The following is a 19213-nucleotide window of genomic DNA, read 5'->3' as shown; positions in this document are numbered from 1 at the left end:
TTGTACACCCTGGTTTCTCTCAGCATCTTTGCATGTGTCCCATTCAGTTTAGTGACTTATTCAGTTTAGGTACGACCAGTCTTTCTGATACCATTAGATCATAAGATGCAGGAGCCCAGAATTTGACCATTTGGCCCATCGGGTCTACTGCATCATCTGATCATGGCTGATATGTTCCTCAATTCCATTCTCCTGTCTCCTTCCTGTAACCCTTGCTCCCTGACTAATCAAGAACCTATCTCTGTTTTAAAGACACTCAGTGACCTGGCCTCCACCTGACGTATTCTATGTCAATCAGTTCCACAGATTCACTGTCCTTTAGCTGAAAAAAATTCCTCCTCATCTTAATTCTGACCAGTCATCCATTCACTCTGAGGCAGTGCCTTTTGTTCCTAGTTGTCCTACTAGTGGAAACATCTTCTCAATGTCCACTCTACACCTTCCCTAGATATGGAGCTTAAAACTGCTGTCAGTGTTCCAAATGTAGTCTGCCCAGAGCCTTATACAGCCTCAGCAGTACATTTCTGCTGTTGTATTCTAGCCCTCTGAAAATGAATGTTAACATTGCACTTGTCTTCCTAACTGCTAACTGAATGTAGAACATAGAACAGTACTGCACAGTACAGGCCCTTTGGCCAACAATGTTGTACTGAACTTTTGCCCTAATCCTAAGGTCTATCTAACTTGTACCCCTACCTTATACTATCATCCATACGCCTATCTAATAGCCATTTAAATGCCCCTATTGAAACCGATTCCACTACCCATTCTGGCAATGCACTCCATGGCCCTGCCATTCTCTGAGTAAAGAACCTACCTCTGACGTCTCCCCTGTATCTACCTCCACTCACTTTAAAACTATGTCCCCTCATAATAGCTACCTCCGCCCTAGGGAAGAAGTCTCTGGCTGTCCACTCTATCTATACCTCTGATCATTTTATACCTCTATCAAGTCACCTCTCATCCTTCATTGTTCTAAAGAGAAAAGCCCTAGCTCTCTCAACCATTCCTCGTAAAACCCTCCCTCCATTCCAGGCAACATCTTGGTAAATCTCTTCTGCACCTTTTCCAATGCTTCCACATCTTTCTTGTAATGAGGCAACTAGAACTGGACACAGTACTGCAGATGTGGCCAAACCAGACTTTTGTATAGTTGGAGCATAACTTCACGGCTCTTGAACTCAATCCAATTAGTGAAAGCTAACACACCATACGCCTTCTTAACAACTCTATCCACCTGGGTGGCAGCTTTCAGGGAACTGTGGACATGAACTCCAAGATCCCTCTGATCCTCCACACTGCCAAGAATCTTTCCATTAACCCTGTATTCTGCTTTCAAATTTGTCCTTCCAAAATGAATCACCTCACACTTTTTAGGGTTAAACTCTATCTGCCACTTCTCAGCTCAGCTCTGCATCCTATCAGTGCCCAATGTACATGTTAACCTTAAGGGAATCCTGAACTAGGATTCCCAAGTCCCTTTGTGCTTCATATTTCTGACACCTTTCAACGTGAGAAAATAGTCTATTCTTCTGAACACACTTTACTACATTGTATTCCATTTTAGGGAAGGGCTACTTCTTTGCCCTTCTCCTCAACTGTCCAAGCCCTTCTGCTGCCTCCTGTTTCTTCAACATTACTTGTCCCTCCATCTGTCTTTGTGTCATCCGCAAATGTAGCAACAATGCCCTCATTTCCTTTGACCAGATCATTAATGTATAACATGTATAATGTCACCCCCCATTGACTCCCACAAAACTGCACTAGTCACCAGCTGCCATCCTGAAAAAGACACTTTATTCGTACTCTCCGCCTTCTACCAGTTAGCCAACCCTCTATTCAAGCCAGTACCTTGTCCCTAACACCATGGACTCTTGTCTTATTTGGCATCTTCCTGTGTGGCACCTTGTCAAAAATGTATTGGAAATCCAAAAACATCATTTCCATTGTCTTGCCTTTGTCTAACTTACTCGTTAACTCTGCAAAGAATTCTGAAGTATTTGTTGGGCATGACCTTCCTTTGAAGTCATGCTAACTTTGCCCGATTTTACCATGAACTTCCAAGTACTCCACAATCTCATTCTTAATGATGAACTCTAAAAGGTTAGCAATGACTGAGGTCAGGCTAACCAGTCAATAATTTTCTGTCTTCTGCCTCTCTTTTTAAACAGGGGTGTTACATTAACAATAGCAATAAACAACTGCACCTCCCAGTCGCAAGCCATTTTAACTCCCCCTCCCATTCCTTAGACGACATGTCCATCATGGGCCTCCTGCAGTGCCACAATGATGCCACCCGAAGGTTGCAGGAACAGCAACTCATATTCTGCTTGGGAACCCTGCAGCCCAATGGTATCAATGTGGACTTCGCAAGTTTCAAAATCACCCCCCTCCCCCACTGCATCCCAAAACCAGCCCAGCTCATCCCCTCCCCCCACTGCATCACAAAACCAGCCCAGCCTGTCCCCGCCTCCCCAACCTGTTCTTCCTCTCACCTATTCCCTCCTCCCACCTCAAGCCGCACCTCCATTTCCCACCTACCAACCTCATCCGGCTTCCTTGACCTGTCCGTCCTTCCCGGACTGATCTATCCCCTCTCCACCTATGCTCTCCTCTCCACCTATCTTCTTTACTCTCCATCTTCGGTCCCCCTCCCCCCCCCCACTCCCTATTTATTCCAGTTCCCTCTCCCCATCCCCCTCTCTGATGAAGGGTCTAGGCCCGAAACGTCAGCTTTTGTGCTCCTGAGATGCTGCTTGGCCTGCTGTGTTCATCCAGCCTCACACTTTGTTACAATAGCAGTTTGGGCGGCACAGTGACTCAGTGGTTAGCACTATTGTCTCACAGCGCCAGGGACCTCAGATGACTGGCTATGTGGACTTTGCACATTCTCCCCCGTCTGCGTGGGTTTCCTTTGGGTGCTCTAGTTGCCCTCCACAGTCCAAAGATGTCCAGGTTAGGTGGATTGGCCATGAGAATTGCAGGGTGAAAGGGTTGGATTGGGGTGGGCCTGTGTAGAATGCTATTTGGAGGGTTGGTGTGAACTTGATGGGCTGAATGGCTTGCTTTCATACCGTAGGGATTCTGTGAACTTTCAGTCCGTCTGGGACCCTCCTGACTCCAGTGACTCCTGAACGATCACCACCGATGCCTCCACAGTCTCCTCAGCAATCTCCTTCGGAATTCTGGGGTGCGGTCTATGTGGACTGGGTGATTTATCCAGCTTAAGATTGTCTAGCTTCCTCAGCACCTTCTCCTTAATAATGGCCTCTACACTAACCTGACCTGACTTTCTTGAAGTTCTAGTATGCTACTGGTGTCTCCCACTGTGAAGGCTAATGCAAAGTACCTGTTCAGTTACTCCGCCATTTCTTTGTTCCCCACTACTACTTCTCCAGCCTTGTTTTCCAACGGTCCAATGTCGACTCTTGCCTCTCCCATACCTTTTTCAAATCTAAAAAATCTCTCGCAGTCTTCTTTGATATTACTAGCTAACTTACCATCATATTTGTTTCAGAGATAGTAAGAACTGCAGATGCTGGAGAATCTGAGATAACACGGTGTGAAGCTGGATGAACACAGCAGGTCGAACATCATGAGGAGCAGGAAGGCTGACGTTTCTGAAAATTTTCTGAAAAAGAGTCCAGGCCCAAAACGCCAGCCTTCCTGCTTCTCTGATGCTGCTTGACCTGCTGTGTTCATCCAGCTCCATACCTTGTTATCTCTAACCATCATATTTCATCATTTCCCCGTTATTGCATTTTTAGTTATCCTCTGTTAGTTTTAAAGGCTTCCCAATCCTCTGACTTCCCTTGTCAGTCATGGTTGCCTTGACGTCCCTTTAGTGTGTTTCTTCTTTGGGATGAATTTCTGCTGTGCCTCCTGAATTACCACAAAAAGTCTTCCTGTTTTTTCTCTATTGTTTTCCCTGCTAGGTTCCCCTTCCAATCAACTCTGGTCAGAGCTTTCTCATGTCTCTGTTACTTTTACTCAAGTGTAATACTGTTACATCTGATTCTAGCTTCTCCCTCTCAAACTGCAGAGTGAATTCTATCTTTTATCGTCATTGCCCTTCAGATTAGATTAGATTGCCTACAGTGTGGAAACGGGCCCTTCAGCTCAACAAGTCCAGACTGCCCCTTGAAGCATCCCACCCAGACCTCTCCCCCATAACCCACACACCTCTGAACACTACGGGCAATTTAGCATGGCCAATCCACCTAGCCTGCACATCTTTGGACAGTGGGAGGGAACCTTAGCACCCAGAGGAAACCCACGCAGACACGGGGAGAATGTGCAAACTCCATAGACAGTCACCCGAGGCAGGGATTGAACCCGGGTCCCTGGTGCTGTGAGGCTGCAGTGCTAACCACTGAGCCCCATACCTTTTATCTTAAGCTCCCTAATCAAGATTGCCTCATTACACATCAGCAAATCCAGAATAGCCTGTTCTCTAGTGAGCTTTATCACAAGCTGCTCCAAAAAACCATCTCATAGACATTCCACAAATTCCTTTTCTTAGGATCCATTACCAACCTGATTTTCCCAGTCAGCCTGCATTTTTAAGTTCCCCAATGATTATTGTAATAGCACCATTCTTGTATATCTTTTCTCCATCGCCTGGTTTATTTTCTGCCCCACATCCTGAATACTGCTAGGAAGCCTGTATATGACTGTCATTGGGGACTTTTTTCCTTTGCGGTTCATCCACTCCCCCAATCAGATTCTATGTCATCTGACTCTTATTTCATTTCTTGCTATTGATTTAAGCTCTTTTCTTACTAACAGGTCATTCCCACTCCCTCTGCCCATCTGCTTGTCCTAGCGATAGGATGAGTATCCTTTAAATATTTAGCTTCCAGCCCTGATCCCTTTGCAGCCATGTCTCAATGATATCCAGAATGTCAGACTTGTTAATTTCAATGCGTTTTTCAGCTTATTGACCTTGTTTTGTATACTGCGTGTATTGAAGTACAACACCTTCAAGTCCTGCATTGACTGCCATCTTTCTCATTGCTGCTCCCTTATCTGCTGCACCTGAAGCTAGACTCCTGACCCTTTCCATACTCTCTGTGCTTATACTTAGGAAACTTTGATAACTTTTCCTGAGCCCTCCCCCTCTTCAGTATTTTTCCATAATTTTCCATGTAACTGAACCCACTCCTGCCACTATTTAGTTTAAACCCCTATCCAAAGCCCTAACTATGCATTCACCAGGACTTTGGTCTCAACATGACTCAGGTGGAGCCTGTCCCATTGGAAGAGCTCCTTCCTTTTCCAGGATTGGTGCCATTTTCCCATGAACATGAACCTGATTTTACCACACCAATCTTTGACTCTTGTGTTAATCTCTTTAATCTTGTTGACCCTGTACCAATTAGCTCGTGGCTCAGGTAGAAGTCTGGAGATTATTAGCTTTTTGGTTCTGCTTTCTAATTTAGTCCCTCATTAGAGCGTTTTTTCTGTTTCTATTTATAGCGTTGGTGCTTATGTGGACCATGACAACTGGATCTTTCCCCTTGCATTCCAAGTCCCTCTGCAGCCCAGATAAAGTATCCTCAACCAGGCAACACAGCCTCCAGGACTCTCAATCCTGGCCAGAAAGGATAAGACGTAGAATACATACAGTATGAAAATAGGTCATTCAGCCCAACGGGTCAACACTGACCCTCTAAAAGGTATCCCACCTAGACCCATCCCTCTACCCCTGCATTTCCTATGGAAACACACCTAGCCTGCACATCTTTGGACTGTGAGAGGAAACTAGAGCACCCGGAGGAAACCACACAGATGTGGGGAGAATATGCAAACTCTACACAGGCATTTACCCGAGGGTGGAATCAAACATGGGCTCTTCGCACTCTCAGGCAGCAGTGCTAATCACCGAGCCAGCATGTCGCCCTGTCAATTCCCCTGACTATACTATCCCTGATTACAGCTACATTTCTCTTCCCCCCTGCCCCCCTCCCCCCAAATGGCTGCATGTACCACAGTGTTATGGTCAGTTTGCTCATCCTTCCTACAGCCCCAACTCTCATCCACACAGGGAGCAAGAATCTCAAACCTGTTCGACAAGTTCAAGGGCAGAGACTCCTTCAGCACTACTTTCTCTACCTGCCTGCTCCTGGTCACACTTCTCCTTTCTCTAACTTTTGACTGAGGTCAAGGTAGTTAATCTGAAGGGTGTGCTGGGCCCCTAATCCTGGGTTTCAATTTATCATGTAAAAATTTATACCGTAAAAAACCTTTACAAACTGCAAAAAATGCAAGCAAAAAGCAACTCCTATCATCTGCACAAATTCCCATGCTGCCTCCAAATTCCCTAAACTATATATTTACTTGGGCTGCGCTTCACTCGAGATCTGATCTGTCCTTCCGGATTGTGTGCAGCTTTAACAACATTTGGCAATTATTTATAATTGTCTTCTCCCTTTCTGCACTTTGTTAATACATTACTTTTGTCATTGGCTTACATGAATACCTTTCTTTGGATAATAAAACATCTACTGGACATCCTTCCAGCTTTGGATCATTATTTGGACTGTATAGCCAAGTCCTCATCCAGCCACGCACTTTGTCAGCAACCTGTGGCTATTCCTACATGTTGCAGCACCAAAAGGATAGCTGTTTTTGTCTGTTACAAAATTGATTAGCATTTTAGTGACTTGTTCAATAAGTTAGACTTTGTGAAGTCACTGTTCAGATCTGGTTGCTATTTCACAGTCTCTTTACTGGTTTTCTCTGTTATTTACACCAATCTAAAAAGTGAGAAATGAACAAAACAAGCATACTCAATTTCCAGCTGGAGGATGAAGCTTGAGAATTGTCCATTTTAGTTTACTTTAAAATTGTTTAATTTCAAAATATAAGGAGGTGTACATACTTTCCAAAAGTGAGAAAACAAATCCCAAATATGTAATTCCAGAAGTGAGAAAAAGTATCTTTTGATGTTTACGAAGATAGGTTTAAAAGCAATGGTGAACATGATTAGAATAAGTAGCAATAGAAGGGTAGATAACTGATAAATAGAATTATTCCTCAAATGGAAAATATTAAGATAAATGGATGGCAAATTCCTAACTGTAACTGTCCACAGTTGGTTAGATAGACAGCATTAATTATTCAGACTGGTGAAAATACGAATAGCTGCATTAATATCATAATGTAATACTATCATACAAGTGTGAATTTTTGTGAGGAGTTTGTGCTGGAGTTCTATTACCTGAATTCTTGGTTTCTTTACCCACCACCTGCACCTCTCCCCACCCTGCTCCCACCACCCCTACCTGTGTACTCGGCAGGTACTTATACGCATTGAGGCCCAGCTATACCTTTGAAATATATCCATTTCTGACAGCTGCTACATTTAAATCGGAGCTAATGCCATGCCACAAGTGAAACCTTAGGTAGTTCTGTGAAGGCATTACATGTGTACAGCTGTTTCAGTCATATGGATATCTTTGAGGCTGCTGTGTACAAGATTTTGAGAACTTTTATTTACACATTGATATACACCACCAATGTATAAAGTTTGTTTTGTGGACGTTAATGATTGGTTCTCATTCTGAGTAATGCTATATTTACAGCCTCAGAAGAATCTTGAAAAAGAACATTTAAAATTTAACACCTTATAAAGTTGTGGATAAACAGTGACCGACTAATGCTTTCTGTGCCTTGCTAATGATACAAGACCCATTTTAGCAGATTGAGCTTTCACTGACTGTTCTTTGATCTTCAGATGTTACCAATTCCTGGTTTATAGTGAATGCATACAGTTCTTTCCAAATGGCCAAAGCAAATAGCATCTTTTCTGACTGGATCTTGATTTTGTGGATGTTCAAGTTTGATTCCTCTATGGATTAAGATACTTCATTTCTCAATTTAGCCATTGAGAGTGAATATGCTCGAGTGATCTATGTTTACTTATCATTTGAGTTTATCAGCTCAACAACTTGTAGGGTGTTCAACATAAATTACAGCAGAGAATGGACTCTTAGCCGAGGAATTATATACTGAATTTTGCCTGTACTTTGGCAATTTTTTTTTCAGCAAGATTCATGCTAGTCACTCTGCCAAAGCTCCTGTCAACTTATCTCATGTAACTTTGTGCTTTTTGACTCATTAAGTATAAAGCTGTTTTGTATGGTGTCCTGCTCATGTGAACATGCAGCAGGAACTGCAGAAGAGCCTGCCTCTGCTGGGACTTGTGATGGATGTGCACTGGCGTTATCTTTAAACCCTAGCTGCACAGCAAACCATGCTGTGCTACTCAACTGCAGTAACCAAACAAATAGCACAAAAAGGAAAGCTAGCATCCCGTTTCGATGACAGGGTCCTGGAGGTGCTAGTGTGAAGGGTGGTTGAAAGAAGGACAGAATCAGACACAACCAGCCTAAACAGAGATAGCAACCTGGGCCAGTGCCGTGTCCCACAGTAAAAGAAATACCCAGCAGTATCAAAAGAAGGCTAATGGTCTTTTATGCTCCACTAGGATAAGTGCCACCACCTTTTGTCTGCTACCTCACACTCACAGGGCTATCACTACTCTAACCCTGCCTGTGCACACACAAGCACAAGAAGAACAAACTCTTTCATTTCAAAGGTAAAGCAGTTTTGTTTTACCTTTGAAAACATAGAGTTTGTTCTTCTTGTGCTGTAATTAGTTCTCAGGTCAACATACATTTCAAGGTTATCTTTAAGATAGTAAAGACTGACCAGGTTTATTGATTTGAGAGGTGTGGATAATAAAATTGGTCACTACTATTTTGCAAGATGCCTGAAGACAAATGAATCTCCAACGTCAATATCTTTCCTCTTTTAGTTCACACCTAATGTATGTGCAAGTCAAATAGATGAGAAAGTGTGATGTTGTTTTTTGTGGTTAATTTCACCACTCCTTGACTGAAGTTAAATCTTCATGTACAAAACATCAAGTCTTTCTGTTTGTGCCATGATGATCCTTAGGGTTGTTATTTTCTTTTGTGATTCTCTGTACGTTTAGAGGAAGTCAGTGCAACCAATCTTGATCTAAAACATAACTTCATTGATCCAGGATGAGGCTTTTCCACATCACAAAGTAGGAAAGATCACCTAATAACATTAACTGCACTTGATTTATTGCAGATGTGTCTTTGGACACGCTTGAAATAATTGACAAGATACTATTGCATTGTGGAAATGTAACTCCTTCAAAACAGTAAGGAATCCCATCATCATCAGTAGGTGATAGAGTATTATTTGGTATTGTAGCAGTAATCATTTACAACTCCTTTCTTGTGTTTTCCAGTCTTATCCAATGGTACTACAGTATCGGCCAAGGATTGACTTTGGTTAGCCAGAGCAGCTGTTATCCATTGTGGTGGATACTGCACTAAAGTTTACCCATCGACAGTTTGCACAATGAATGGATATATTGGACAATGGACAGAATCAGATTATTCAGAAGAGAAAAAAAATTTGTATCTGTCTACCGTTTTTCAGATGCGTTTATTTTTCCCAAGGACAAGCCCAATGCTATTCTGCTACTGGAGCCATGAATCGTTTGTGTGATCAGTGTGATATTTGTGTTGAATACTGTACATAATCACTCACTGTAGTCTGTGAGTTGAGATTCAGTGTTCACTGCCCATTGTCTATAAGCCTACGTCCTGAAGTTATACATGTGCTTGTGCTAATGCTAAAACACATAGCAAAATGGCAAAACTTGTTCTATGTCTTTGAATAAATTTGTGTTCCGGCTAACATATGTATTGACTTTCTTTGTTTATAGTAAGTTAATTAGTCCTGCAGATTACAATTTGAAGCTTTAAAGTGTTTTTGTTATATACCACTGGTGTAATCATTAAAGAAACATGCATTTTTGAGGGGAAAAATTCTTCCAAAATTATCCCGGCTATGAACAGTGGCCCCTTTTCCTAGTAAAATGTTTTATACCTGTAGCCTAAAGTTTTTTAAAAAAGTCAGCGAAAAAGGCTCTAGAAATGTCACTCAAAAGGGTCAGGCATGAAGGACAACTTATCAAAAGATACTTTATTCACAATAGCCTGATTCTTTCAAACAAATTAGCTCACTAAAAATTATTAAGCCTCAAGATTAAGTTTTACATTTATTTAAAATGTACACTAATGAAGATTTTGGAATTAAGAATGTACTTTCTTAACACATCAAATTTCAAAATGACCTGTACTCAGTCATTAAATTGCAGGTGATTCCTAATTTTTTTTGGCGAATCTCACTGGTGAATTTTGAAACCACTGGGGCATTCTGCTTATTACTAACAGTTGCGCATCAAGTTACTTGTTGAAATCAGGCATTGATTGACAATGAAAAATTGCTTGAACAAACCTTCCTTCTTCCTTGTATTTTACTTCTGCAACAATCAGCATTGATGAAAACAGCTATTTTTCTAAAGTAGATTATCATGGCCTGCAGTCATCACCTTCCTTGACAATCAGATATAATGTTTACTTCGGAATATATGATTAAACAATAATATGGCATTATTCTTAAGTAATTCGTACTCAATGTTGTTTCTGGAACCTTAGTACGTTTGAAGTGTGAGCTCCGTGGGTTAAGTTTTACTGATTGAATGTGAATTGGATGTCGGTGATTAAGCCCATGAAAATATACATATATATATAAAAGAATAAAATAGTGATATTTGTAATCAGCCTTCTAAGCTAATGGGATCTGTAAAACTGGTGATTTACCTCCCAGCACTCCTAAAAATAATAGCTACTGATTTTAGCTCTTGCTTCAGTCAATAAATATAGAAGTTGATAGGACAGAATCTGCCAGACTTTATGTTCAGCTTTGGAGTTTATTGTTTACACCAGTGCATAGTTTTATTTATTATTTCAGTTGTGTACTTCATGGGATAATACAAAACATGCAAAAACCTACTGAGGCATTTTATAATTGATCATAATGGTGATCACACTGATACTTATGTTTATTTTTGCTGTTAGTTTCTGAAATTCAATTAATAATAGGATTTAGCTGATCTGAAACCTAAAGAATACTGTTGACCATGATGGTGGACAAGCACTTCAACTTTCAGAACGACCATTTAAAATAAGAGGAACAATACCTGTGTAACAGTTGTCATTTAAATATGTTCAGCATTCAACTACTTTCGGCAACAGTAACCTATTGCCTTTTCGTTAGTAATTAAAGTGACACAAGCAAGCATTTGTCAGCCATGTACTGTAGTCAATGTGGCATCTTTACAATGTGTTACATGTTATATTCATTTTTGAATGCTTTGAATAGTGTTAATTCCGAAGGATTTGTAACCTGTTAAAAACCTTGTAATATCATCAGGCCAGTACAGTTAAGTGTCATTTTAATAGTATTACATTGTTTTTACGCCCTTAACATTTCCTGAACCTAGCAGATATTTTTGCATTGCACTCTTAAATACTACGCTGAAAAATTCCATTTGAAAACAGTTTTGTTGTGATTGTAAAGTGAGTCCAAGAATCATTTAATTTTAAATGAACAATTAACTTGAAGATCATTGCAAATTACTAAATCCTATATTAAAATGTAAATATTTTTGTAAACAAAACCAATTGTAAATGTTTGCAATACTGATGTTAATAGTATTTTATGTTTTGCAAAAAACTGTTTAGAGAAGCAGTTCTATTTTTTAATATGTATTTGCTGCAGACATGCATTCCTCTTTAACCATGTTTGGGTTTTAGTGAATGTTCTGTACATTTGCAATCACACTGGGATGAGAAATGAATACTGTGTCTGAAAATTGTATCAATTGAAGCACAATTCACCCACTGTCTTGTAGTGATTTGCTAACTTAAAGGAGCAATAAAATGTACCAGTTATGAAAATGCTGTTGTAAAGGCTTAAGCCACAATCCTGTCAGTGAACTATGTGGATGTGGACTGACTTATTGTCCATTGTCATTAAATGAATGAGTTAAAATTCATTTTATTTAATTTTTCCTGTGCTCTTTTGAGCATTTGACTGCAAAACATGTTATCTTCACTTTTGTGAAGTAATTAATGAGGTTGCTGTTTGGAATATTCAAAACATTTTGCACCCCACACTTCAAGAAGATCATACTTTGAAGAAAGTTGAGAGGATGATACAGAAATTTGGAAGTATTAATTGGAAGGAAAGATTCAAAGATAAACTTTGTCTTCAGTGGATCAAAAAAGGAAAAGTTTTTCTTAAATTGTTGAGCAGTATGATCAATGTAGCTTTATTATTTAGCATTGTCCTTTTGGAGATAGGTAATTTTTGGTGGTAAAAATCATAAAACTTTGTTACTTCCATTGTTCCATTATTTTCGGGTCTTCCCTAGCCTAGTAACTGCAAGTGATTAGGCAAGTACCCTCCCAAAGCCATGAACATCATCCTACTCACTATGACCTCACTTCTGTTCACCTTAGTAATTGGACAAAATGAGTTTTTTTAAAACAATAACAAAGTCACTTTTTCTCAGGTCACTGAAAAATATTTTCACGTTGAATACGCATTCATTTTTCTCCCTCGTTTTCACCTCACAATAGTCTTAAAGGAATGCAACAGTTAGGTCGTGTTCCTCCTTTCCGCCAACAGTTATATTTTCGGTGGATACACCAAAGCGATTTGCAGTTTGACTAAACAGGCTGGCCTATTCAGACCATTTCTTTTGCATCCATCTGTTTTTGAAACACTTCTGATAACAGGAAGAAGTCTCTTTTGACACCTGTTGAAGTGACCTGGATCGGAAAATGCTTTTTAAATTTCAAAAGGATGGATCTGATTCAACAGGTTACAGCTTTTTGCCAAGATCAAGTCTGTACTTTACCTAGTTTACTGATAAAGGGTAATTTAAATAGTAACTAATTAACAAAAACAAGCATAAAAGCATAGCATGTTTCTGGACACTGACAAATACACAATCTCTCAAATAGACAGAAGCTAGATTTCCAAATGTTTTTAAGAACCATGAACTATTCTTCAGAGTGTTCAAACCGTTCCACAAAGAACAAACATATATGATATAATCGCAATCTGTCTGACCAAATAGTTTGTAATCTCTGCTCCATAGTATAAGGAAGCAATATGATTGCAGATACTCAAAGCACAGGACTAAAGTTCCAAACTGACTCTGACCCTCTGGTCACATTTTCCGGGGAACATATTAGTTGAAGTTAGGGCTTCAAAACACTGCCAGCCAACTGGAGGGTTACCAGCTCAGTAGTGCCACTGGAGTGGTGGCCATGAGAAGGACTGCAGCTGGAAGGCAGGACACCATGAAAGCAAGATAACAAGGTGTGAAGCTGGATGAACACAGCAGGCCAAGCAGCATCTCAGGAGCACAAAAGCTGACGTTTCGGGCCTAGACCCTTCATCGGAGAGGGGGAGGCGGACCAAAGATGGAGAGAAAAGAAGATAGGTAGAGAGGAGAGTGTAGGGAGGGGATAGGTCAAGGAGGTGGGACGAGGTTAGGAGGTAGGAAATGGAGGTGCGGCTTGAGGTGGGAGGAAGGGATGGGTGAGAGGAGGAACAGGTTAGGGAGGCGGATACAGGCTCAATTGCCCTCCTATTCAGGACTAAGGTTCCAAACAGAACAAGAATGATTGTCTTTTTTAAACTAGCTTAAAGAATTTTTTTTATATCAGGGACGAACATGAATTACAGCAGATCTGTTACCTGCATTTTAAATTAATGGAACAACAATACCCTCGATAACAATGAAGAATGTAAGAGGATTGGGATTTATTCAGTTAGTCTATTAGTTACAAATTTAGCAATCTTCACAATGTTGTAGAAGCATAAAGCTCGTTTGCAACTAGGGTCAAATTTGTGTTGATATGGGTTGTCCCACAGGATGGGTCTAAAAGACAAGGGTAGCTGCATCTCATCTATTGTTGGACCCTCTGGTCATATTTTCCAGGGAACACATTAGTTAAAGTTAGGCCTTCAAAACACTGCCAGCCAACTGGAGGGTTACCAACTCAGTAGTGCCACTGGAGTGGTGGCCATGAGAAGGACTGCAGCTGGAAGACAGGACACCATGAAAGCAGATTGCCCTCCTATTCAGGTAAGTGAATTCTGGAGTCAAGCGGGTCCAATGAGGATCGGTGAGGGTCTTTTACAGCAAAGGTCATTGTTATTGCTGGGCCTCTCCAGAATCTTCGAGCTCCCAGTAAAAATTCACCCCCACAAGCCACAATGATGCTGCCAAGATTTGCCAGCTGGATTCTTCACACAGTAGAGGGTAAAGTGCCAGCAGTGGCTGGACTGGGCCTTTATTTGACACACAAGTTATCTTCTGCACAGGAGAGCAGTTCTCTGCTTGTAAAGTGCTATACTTCAAGGAAAGCATTGGGCTGCTCTCCCACCCCTACTGCCTTCACTCACCTTTTTAATGGCTCCCTGCCTTCCAACTCTTCCCTAGATAGCTGAAAACCCAGTCTAGTAGTATGTTGCTGATGGCACTCTAATGCACATTTCCCTTATGCTTCTCTGTTTGTCCTTAAGGAACAGCAAGCTGCATTGTTGAAGAACTCATTCACCTCCGGCCACTGGGTCATCCAATCATCTAGCAGCTCTTGGAGGTGGGTCTTCCTTCTCAGCTGAGCTTTAATTATTGAGTTATGGGATCAGTGCCATGTAGGCTCTGAATACTTGTGGTGCTTCTTTCTGAACACCATTTCATGTTTAATTTGGGATTGTATGTGGAATCCTGCCATGGTGTTATATCCAACTTGATGAAGACTGGTTGATATATCTGCACAGTCATGTTTGACCGTCTCAGAACTGCTGCCACCTGCAGGGCCATTTGCAATAGACAAACTTACAACAAGCGCTTGCAGCCCTAAGTATTGCTGTATGTTCTGCCATTGAGACTCTGATGCTATATGGAACTTGCTTTCAGTAACCTCAGCCAGTAATGTGAGCTCTGCCTGGATCCATCAGGCTGGAAATTATCGAGACCAATATTCTGACATAGGGCTTTAATGAGCTCATTACAGCCCCATAGTCTGTTCCAATGCTAGTCACAGGATATGTTGACCAACTGCCCAGGTCATATAGGGAAGGAAGCTGTCTCAGAGTGATTCAACATCCATGCTATCTTCACATCAACCCAAATGATTCAAGCAAAGAAGCAGGAAACCCACGGAAGTCACTTTGATTGTAGACATTGAGACAATAGATAGAGGTAAAGGGCCTCCTCCATCATAGGAGCTTTCAGTGACTTCAGTCAGCCAGCAACTTCGCTTCAATCTCACTAGGGTAGCACCTAGAAGTAGCAGTGAATGAACTGTGTGGCACATTCACTATGCAATATCATACCTTGGGGCAAATTATTCATATCCTACCAAGCTCTGTTCAAGTAACAGGCTATTTTATTGGAATTTCCATGCACCTTATTTACACTGGGTAGATTTCTTTTATGGTGAGTAGATGGAGCCTCCCTTAGTATCTCTCAGGCAACCAAATTATAGGGACTTCTGCCCAAAAATAAATACTTTTTTGACATCATGATGTTTATCTGCAGCACATTAGCATTATCTAGTTGCTTTCCAAACCTTTTGGCAAATGAAGCGGTCATTATGTACTTTTCCAGTCTCAGAGCTATCCACAATCTTAGTGTATTCAGTGATCTGATCTTTTAATAATTACCACTAGCACTAAATAGTTTCAGCTTGGCTCAGTCACACTAATTTTGCCTCTGAGTTAAAAAAGGGCAGTTCAAGAACCTGTAAGAACTTGAGTTTATATTTAAAGCTGACAGAGAGCTAATTGAAGGAGAATTAGTCAATAATTGCAGGCCATCGATCTTTTTAAGTAGATATTAAACATCTTATGATACCTTTTGAAGTAGTGCAAGGGGTTCTCCTGGTCTCTCGAATAATGTTCATCTTAATCACTATAACAAATGGACAGGTAGATCATTGCTGTTTGTTGGCTGTGCACATACTTGCTGTCATGTTGACCTTCAAATTAGTGGTAACTATAGTTTAAAAAAAATCCCCAACATTTCAGTATTCACCCCATTCAAAATTCTGCTTCCCAACTCCTGGTCTGAAAAGCCCTGTTTTCCCATTACTCTGAGGTTTACTGCAAACATTAGCATTGTATCCTACATCATATCTAATTTCACATCCTCATCCTGGTTTTTATATTCTCTATACTCTTAACTCACCTAACAGATAAGCTTTTTCAGCCTTAGTCTGAGAACTCTACATTATTCTGATTCTGGGCTCTTGTGTGTTCCTCGATTCCATCACTCTGTAATTGGTAGCCATGCCTTCCAAGGCTCAGAAATTCCCTCAATGGAGCTTTCTACCTCTCCAACTTCCTCCACTCAAGACTTTTGTTGAAACATTTTCGACCAAGCTATTATTCATGCTCCACTTACATATCTTATTTCATGTCTCAGTATCCATGTTTATCTCATTGCACCTCTGTTAACTGTCTTGGGATATTTTTCAATGGTAAGTACATTAGTTGAATGCTGGTATTATTGGCATTATTTTATGAATAAAGGCTGTGCATATGATTGGCTACATTTACGTTGGCAGTTCAGATGCTACTGGAATTTAGCATTTGTTTCCAAATGTGTCAGTTGTCAGACATTGTCTGCAACCCCGACTCATAGAGAGAGTCACGTAGAGTCCTACAGCACGAAGACAGGCCCTTTGGCCAAAATGTGTCCATGCTAACCAAAATGTCCATGCACGTTAACCCCATTTCCCTGTAGAGTCATACAATCCTACAGCACAGAGGCAGGTCCTGCACGTGGCTTGAACACAGAACTCACAGAAGAATGGCCTCCTGCAATCAGAGTCCAATAATTCCACCGAAAAACTGGGATTCTTTGTATTCAGACTTCATCAAGAAACATTTTAGAATGAAAATTATCTTCAGTGTGTTAAGGCAATGGCTGTCCCCTAGTCAACCAAACTGAACTGAATAAAACAGTTCATTCTGTATTGGTGACTAATATATAAAGTTGAAAGACTTTGCTTTCCAAGATTGAGTAAACTCTACTCTCCATCTGCTGGCACATAACATGGGTGAGCATTGAACTATTTTATCAGTCTCTTAAAATTAGGCTTAAACTTTCACTTGAAGACTGACTTTTTTAATATGTAAGGATCTGCAGTTTGGATTCTGCCAGGTTCACTCAACTCCTGATCCCATTGCAGCCTTGGTTCAAACATGGACATCAGATCTGAATTCCAGAGATGAGGTGAAAGTTACTGCCCTTGACATCAAGGCCATATTCAACCGAGTGTATTATTGCTGCCCTGTTAATCCAGAGACCCTGGTAATGTTCTTCAGACCTGGGTTCAAATCCCACTATGGCAGATGGTGGAAGTTGAATTGAATAAAAATCTGGAATCTCTCATCTACGGATGACCATTAATCCATTGCTGATTGTCAGAAAAACCCATCTGGTTTACTAATGTCTTTCCCCTCCTTTAGGGAGAGAAACTATCAACCCTACCTGGTCTAGCCTACATGTGACTCCAGACCCACAGCAATGTGGTTGACTCTTAATCGCAGTGTGTGCAGTTAGGGATCAGCAATAAAGCTGACCCAGCCAACAATGATCACATGCCATGAATGATAAAATAAAACATACCTGGCACAAAGAAAAAGTTGTTGTTGTTAGAGGTCAGGCTGTTAGCTCCAGGTCATCTCTGCAGGAGTTCCTCAGAGTGATGTCCTCAGCTCAATCATCTTCAGCTGCTTCATCAATGACCTGTTTGCAATTCCTTAGGTATTAAAGCACTCCATGTTCAAATGCAAGATCTAGACAATATCCAGGCTTGGACAGACAAGTGGTAAGTAACCTTTGCAACACACAAATGCCCAGGTAATAACTATCTCCAATAAGAGACAAACTACTCACTGGGCCTTAACAATCAATGGTGTTATAATCACTGAATCCTTCATTATCAAAATTCTTGGGGTTACTATTCACCAGAAAATCAACTGGACTTATCACACAAAGACAATGGCTACAAGTTTAAGCGATGGTAGTAATACTGTGGTGAGTAACTCACCTCCTGATTTCCCAAAGCCTGCCCACTACCTACAAGACGTGAGTCAGGATGTGATAGAAAACTTCCCACTTGCCTGGAGGAGTGCAGCTCTAACAACAGCCAAGAAGCTTGACATAATTCAAGACAAAGCAATCTACTTGATTGGCAGCACATCCAGAAGCATCCACTATCTCTACCAGCGATGCTCAGTAGCAGCACTTTATGCTATCTATAAGGGACACTGCAAATGCTTCCATGGATCTTTAGACAGCACCTTAAAAACCCATGACCACTTTCATCTAGAGGACAATGGCAGCAGATACTTGGGAAGACCACCACCTGCAAGTTCCCCAACGAGCCATACACAGTTCTGAATTGGGAATATATCACAATTACTTCAATGTTGCAGGGTCAAAATCCTTGCAAACCCTCCCTAATGGCATTGTGGATCGATCTTGAGCACTTGGACTGCACCATTTCATGAAGGCAACTCACCACCATCTTCACAAAGGATAGGGATGGACAAAGGGCAGAACCGTGGTATAGTGGTTAGCAATGCTGCTTCACAGCACTAGGGGCCTGGGTTTGAATTCAGCCTTGACTGACTGCCTGTGTGGAGTTTGGATGTTCTCCCCTGTGTCTGCGTGGGTTTCTGTCAGGTGCTCTGGTTTCCTTCCACAATCCAAAAATGTGCAGATTAGGTGGGTTGGCCATGTTAAATTGCCCCTAGTATCGGTGGATGTGCAGGCTAGGTGGGCTAACCATGGTAAATGTGGGGCTACGGGGATGGACGGGGGAATACTCTTTGGAGGGCCAAAGCGGACTCAATGATTCAAATGGCCTGTATCTGCAGTGTAGATATTCTATGATTCTATTAAATGGTAGCCCAGCCAGAGACACCTACATCGGTAACTGAATCAGAAAAACATCCGTACCATCACTAACTGTGTATGATACTCCCATAACATTTTTAACTCCATCTCTCACTCAGCTCACCTGATGTTGAAACCCTCTTCCAAGTCATTGCTTCCTCTAGGTATGACTATTTAAAGTCACTCTTGACAAGGCAGCAGGAACAACTCTCTACACAAAACCACACACGCCTGACTTGCAGACTTCCACAGCCGGACTGTCATCAGTACAAAAATCTAACCAGATAATCTCAGGGATTAAAAATAGAAGTTGCTGGCAAAGTTCAGCAG

At 41.2% G+C, this 19213-nt stretch overlaps 1 protein-coding gene across 3 annotated transcripts in view; it reads left to right on the top strand.

Annotated features, from left to right (window-relative positions):
• The window catches only part of pcgf5b (polycomb group ring finger 5b), a 151217-nt gene extending 139342 nt beyond the window's left edge, over positions 1-11875 (top strand). For all 3 annotated transcript variants that reach the window (XM_048550604.2, XM_048550605.1, XM_048550606.1), the window contains exon 9: positions 9287-11875. In XM_048550604.2, coding sequence (XP_048406561.1) covers positions 9287-9334 — 48 coding nt within the window. In that variant the 3' untranslated portion in view covers positions 9335-11875. The remainder of the gene's footprint in view (positions 1-9286) is intronic.
• The last annotated feature ends 7338 nt before the right edge of the window (positions 11876-19213 follow it).

Source organism: Stegostoma tigrinum, chromosome 20, assembly GCF_030684315.1.
Source record: "Stegostoma tigrinum isolate sSteTig4 chromosome 20, sSteTig4.hap1, whole genome shotgun sequence".
NCBI classification, from domain to species: Eukaryota; Metazoa; Chordata; class Chondrichthyes; order Orectolobiformes; family Stegostomatidae; genus Stegostoma; species Stegostoma tigrinum.
The sequence above is the reverse complement of the archived record's forward strand: the minus strand, read 5'-3'. Positions and strand labels throughout refer to the sequence as shown.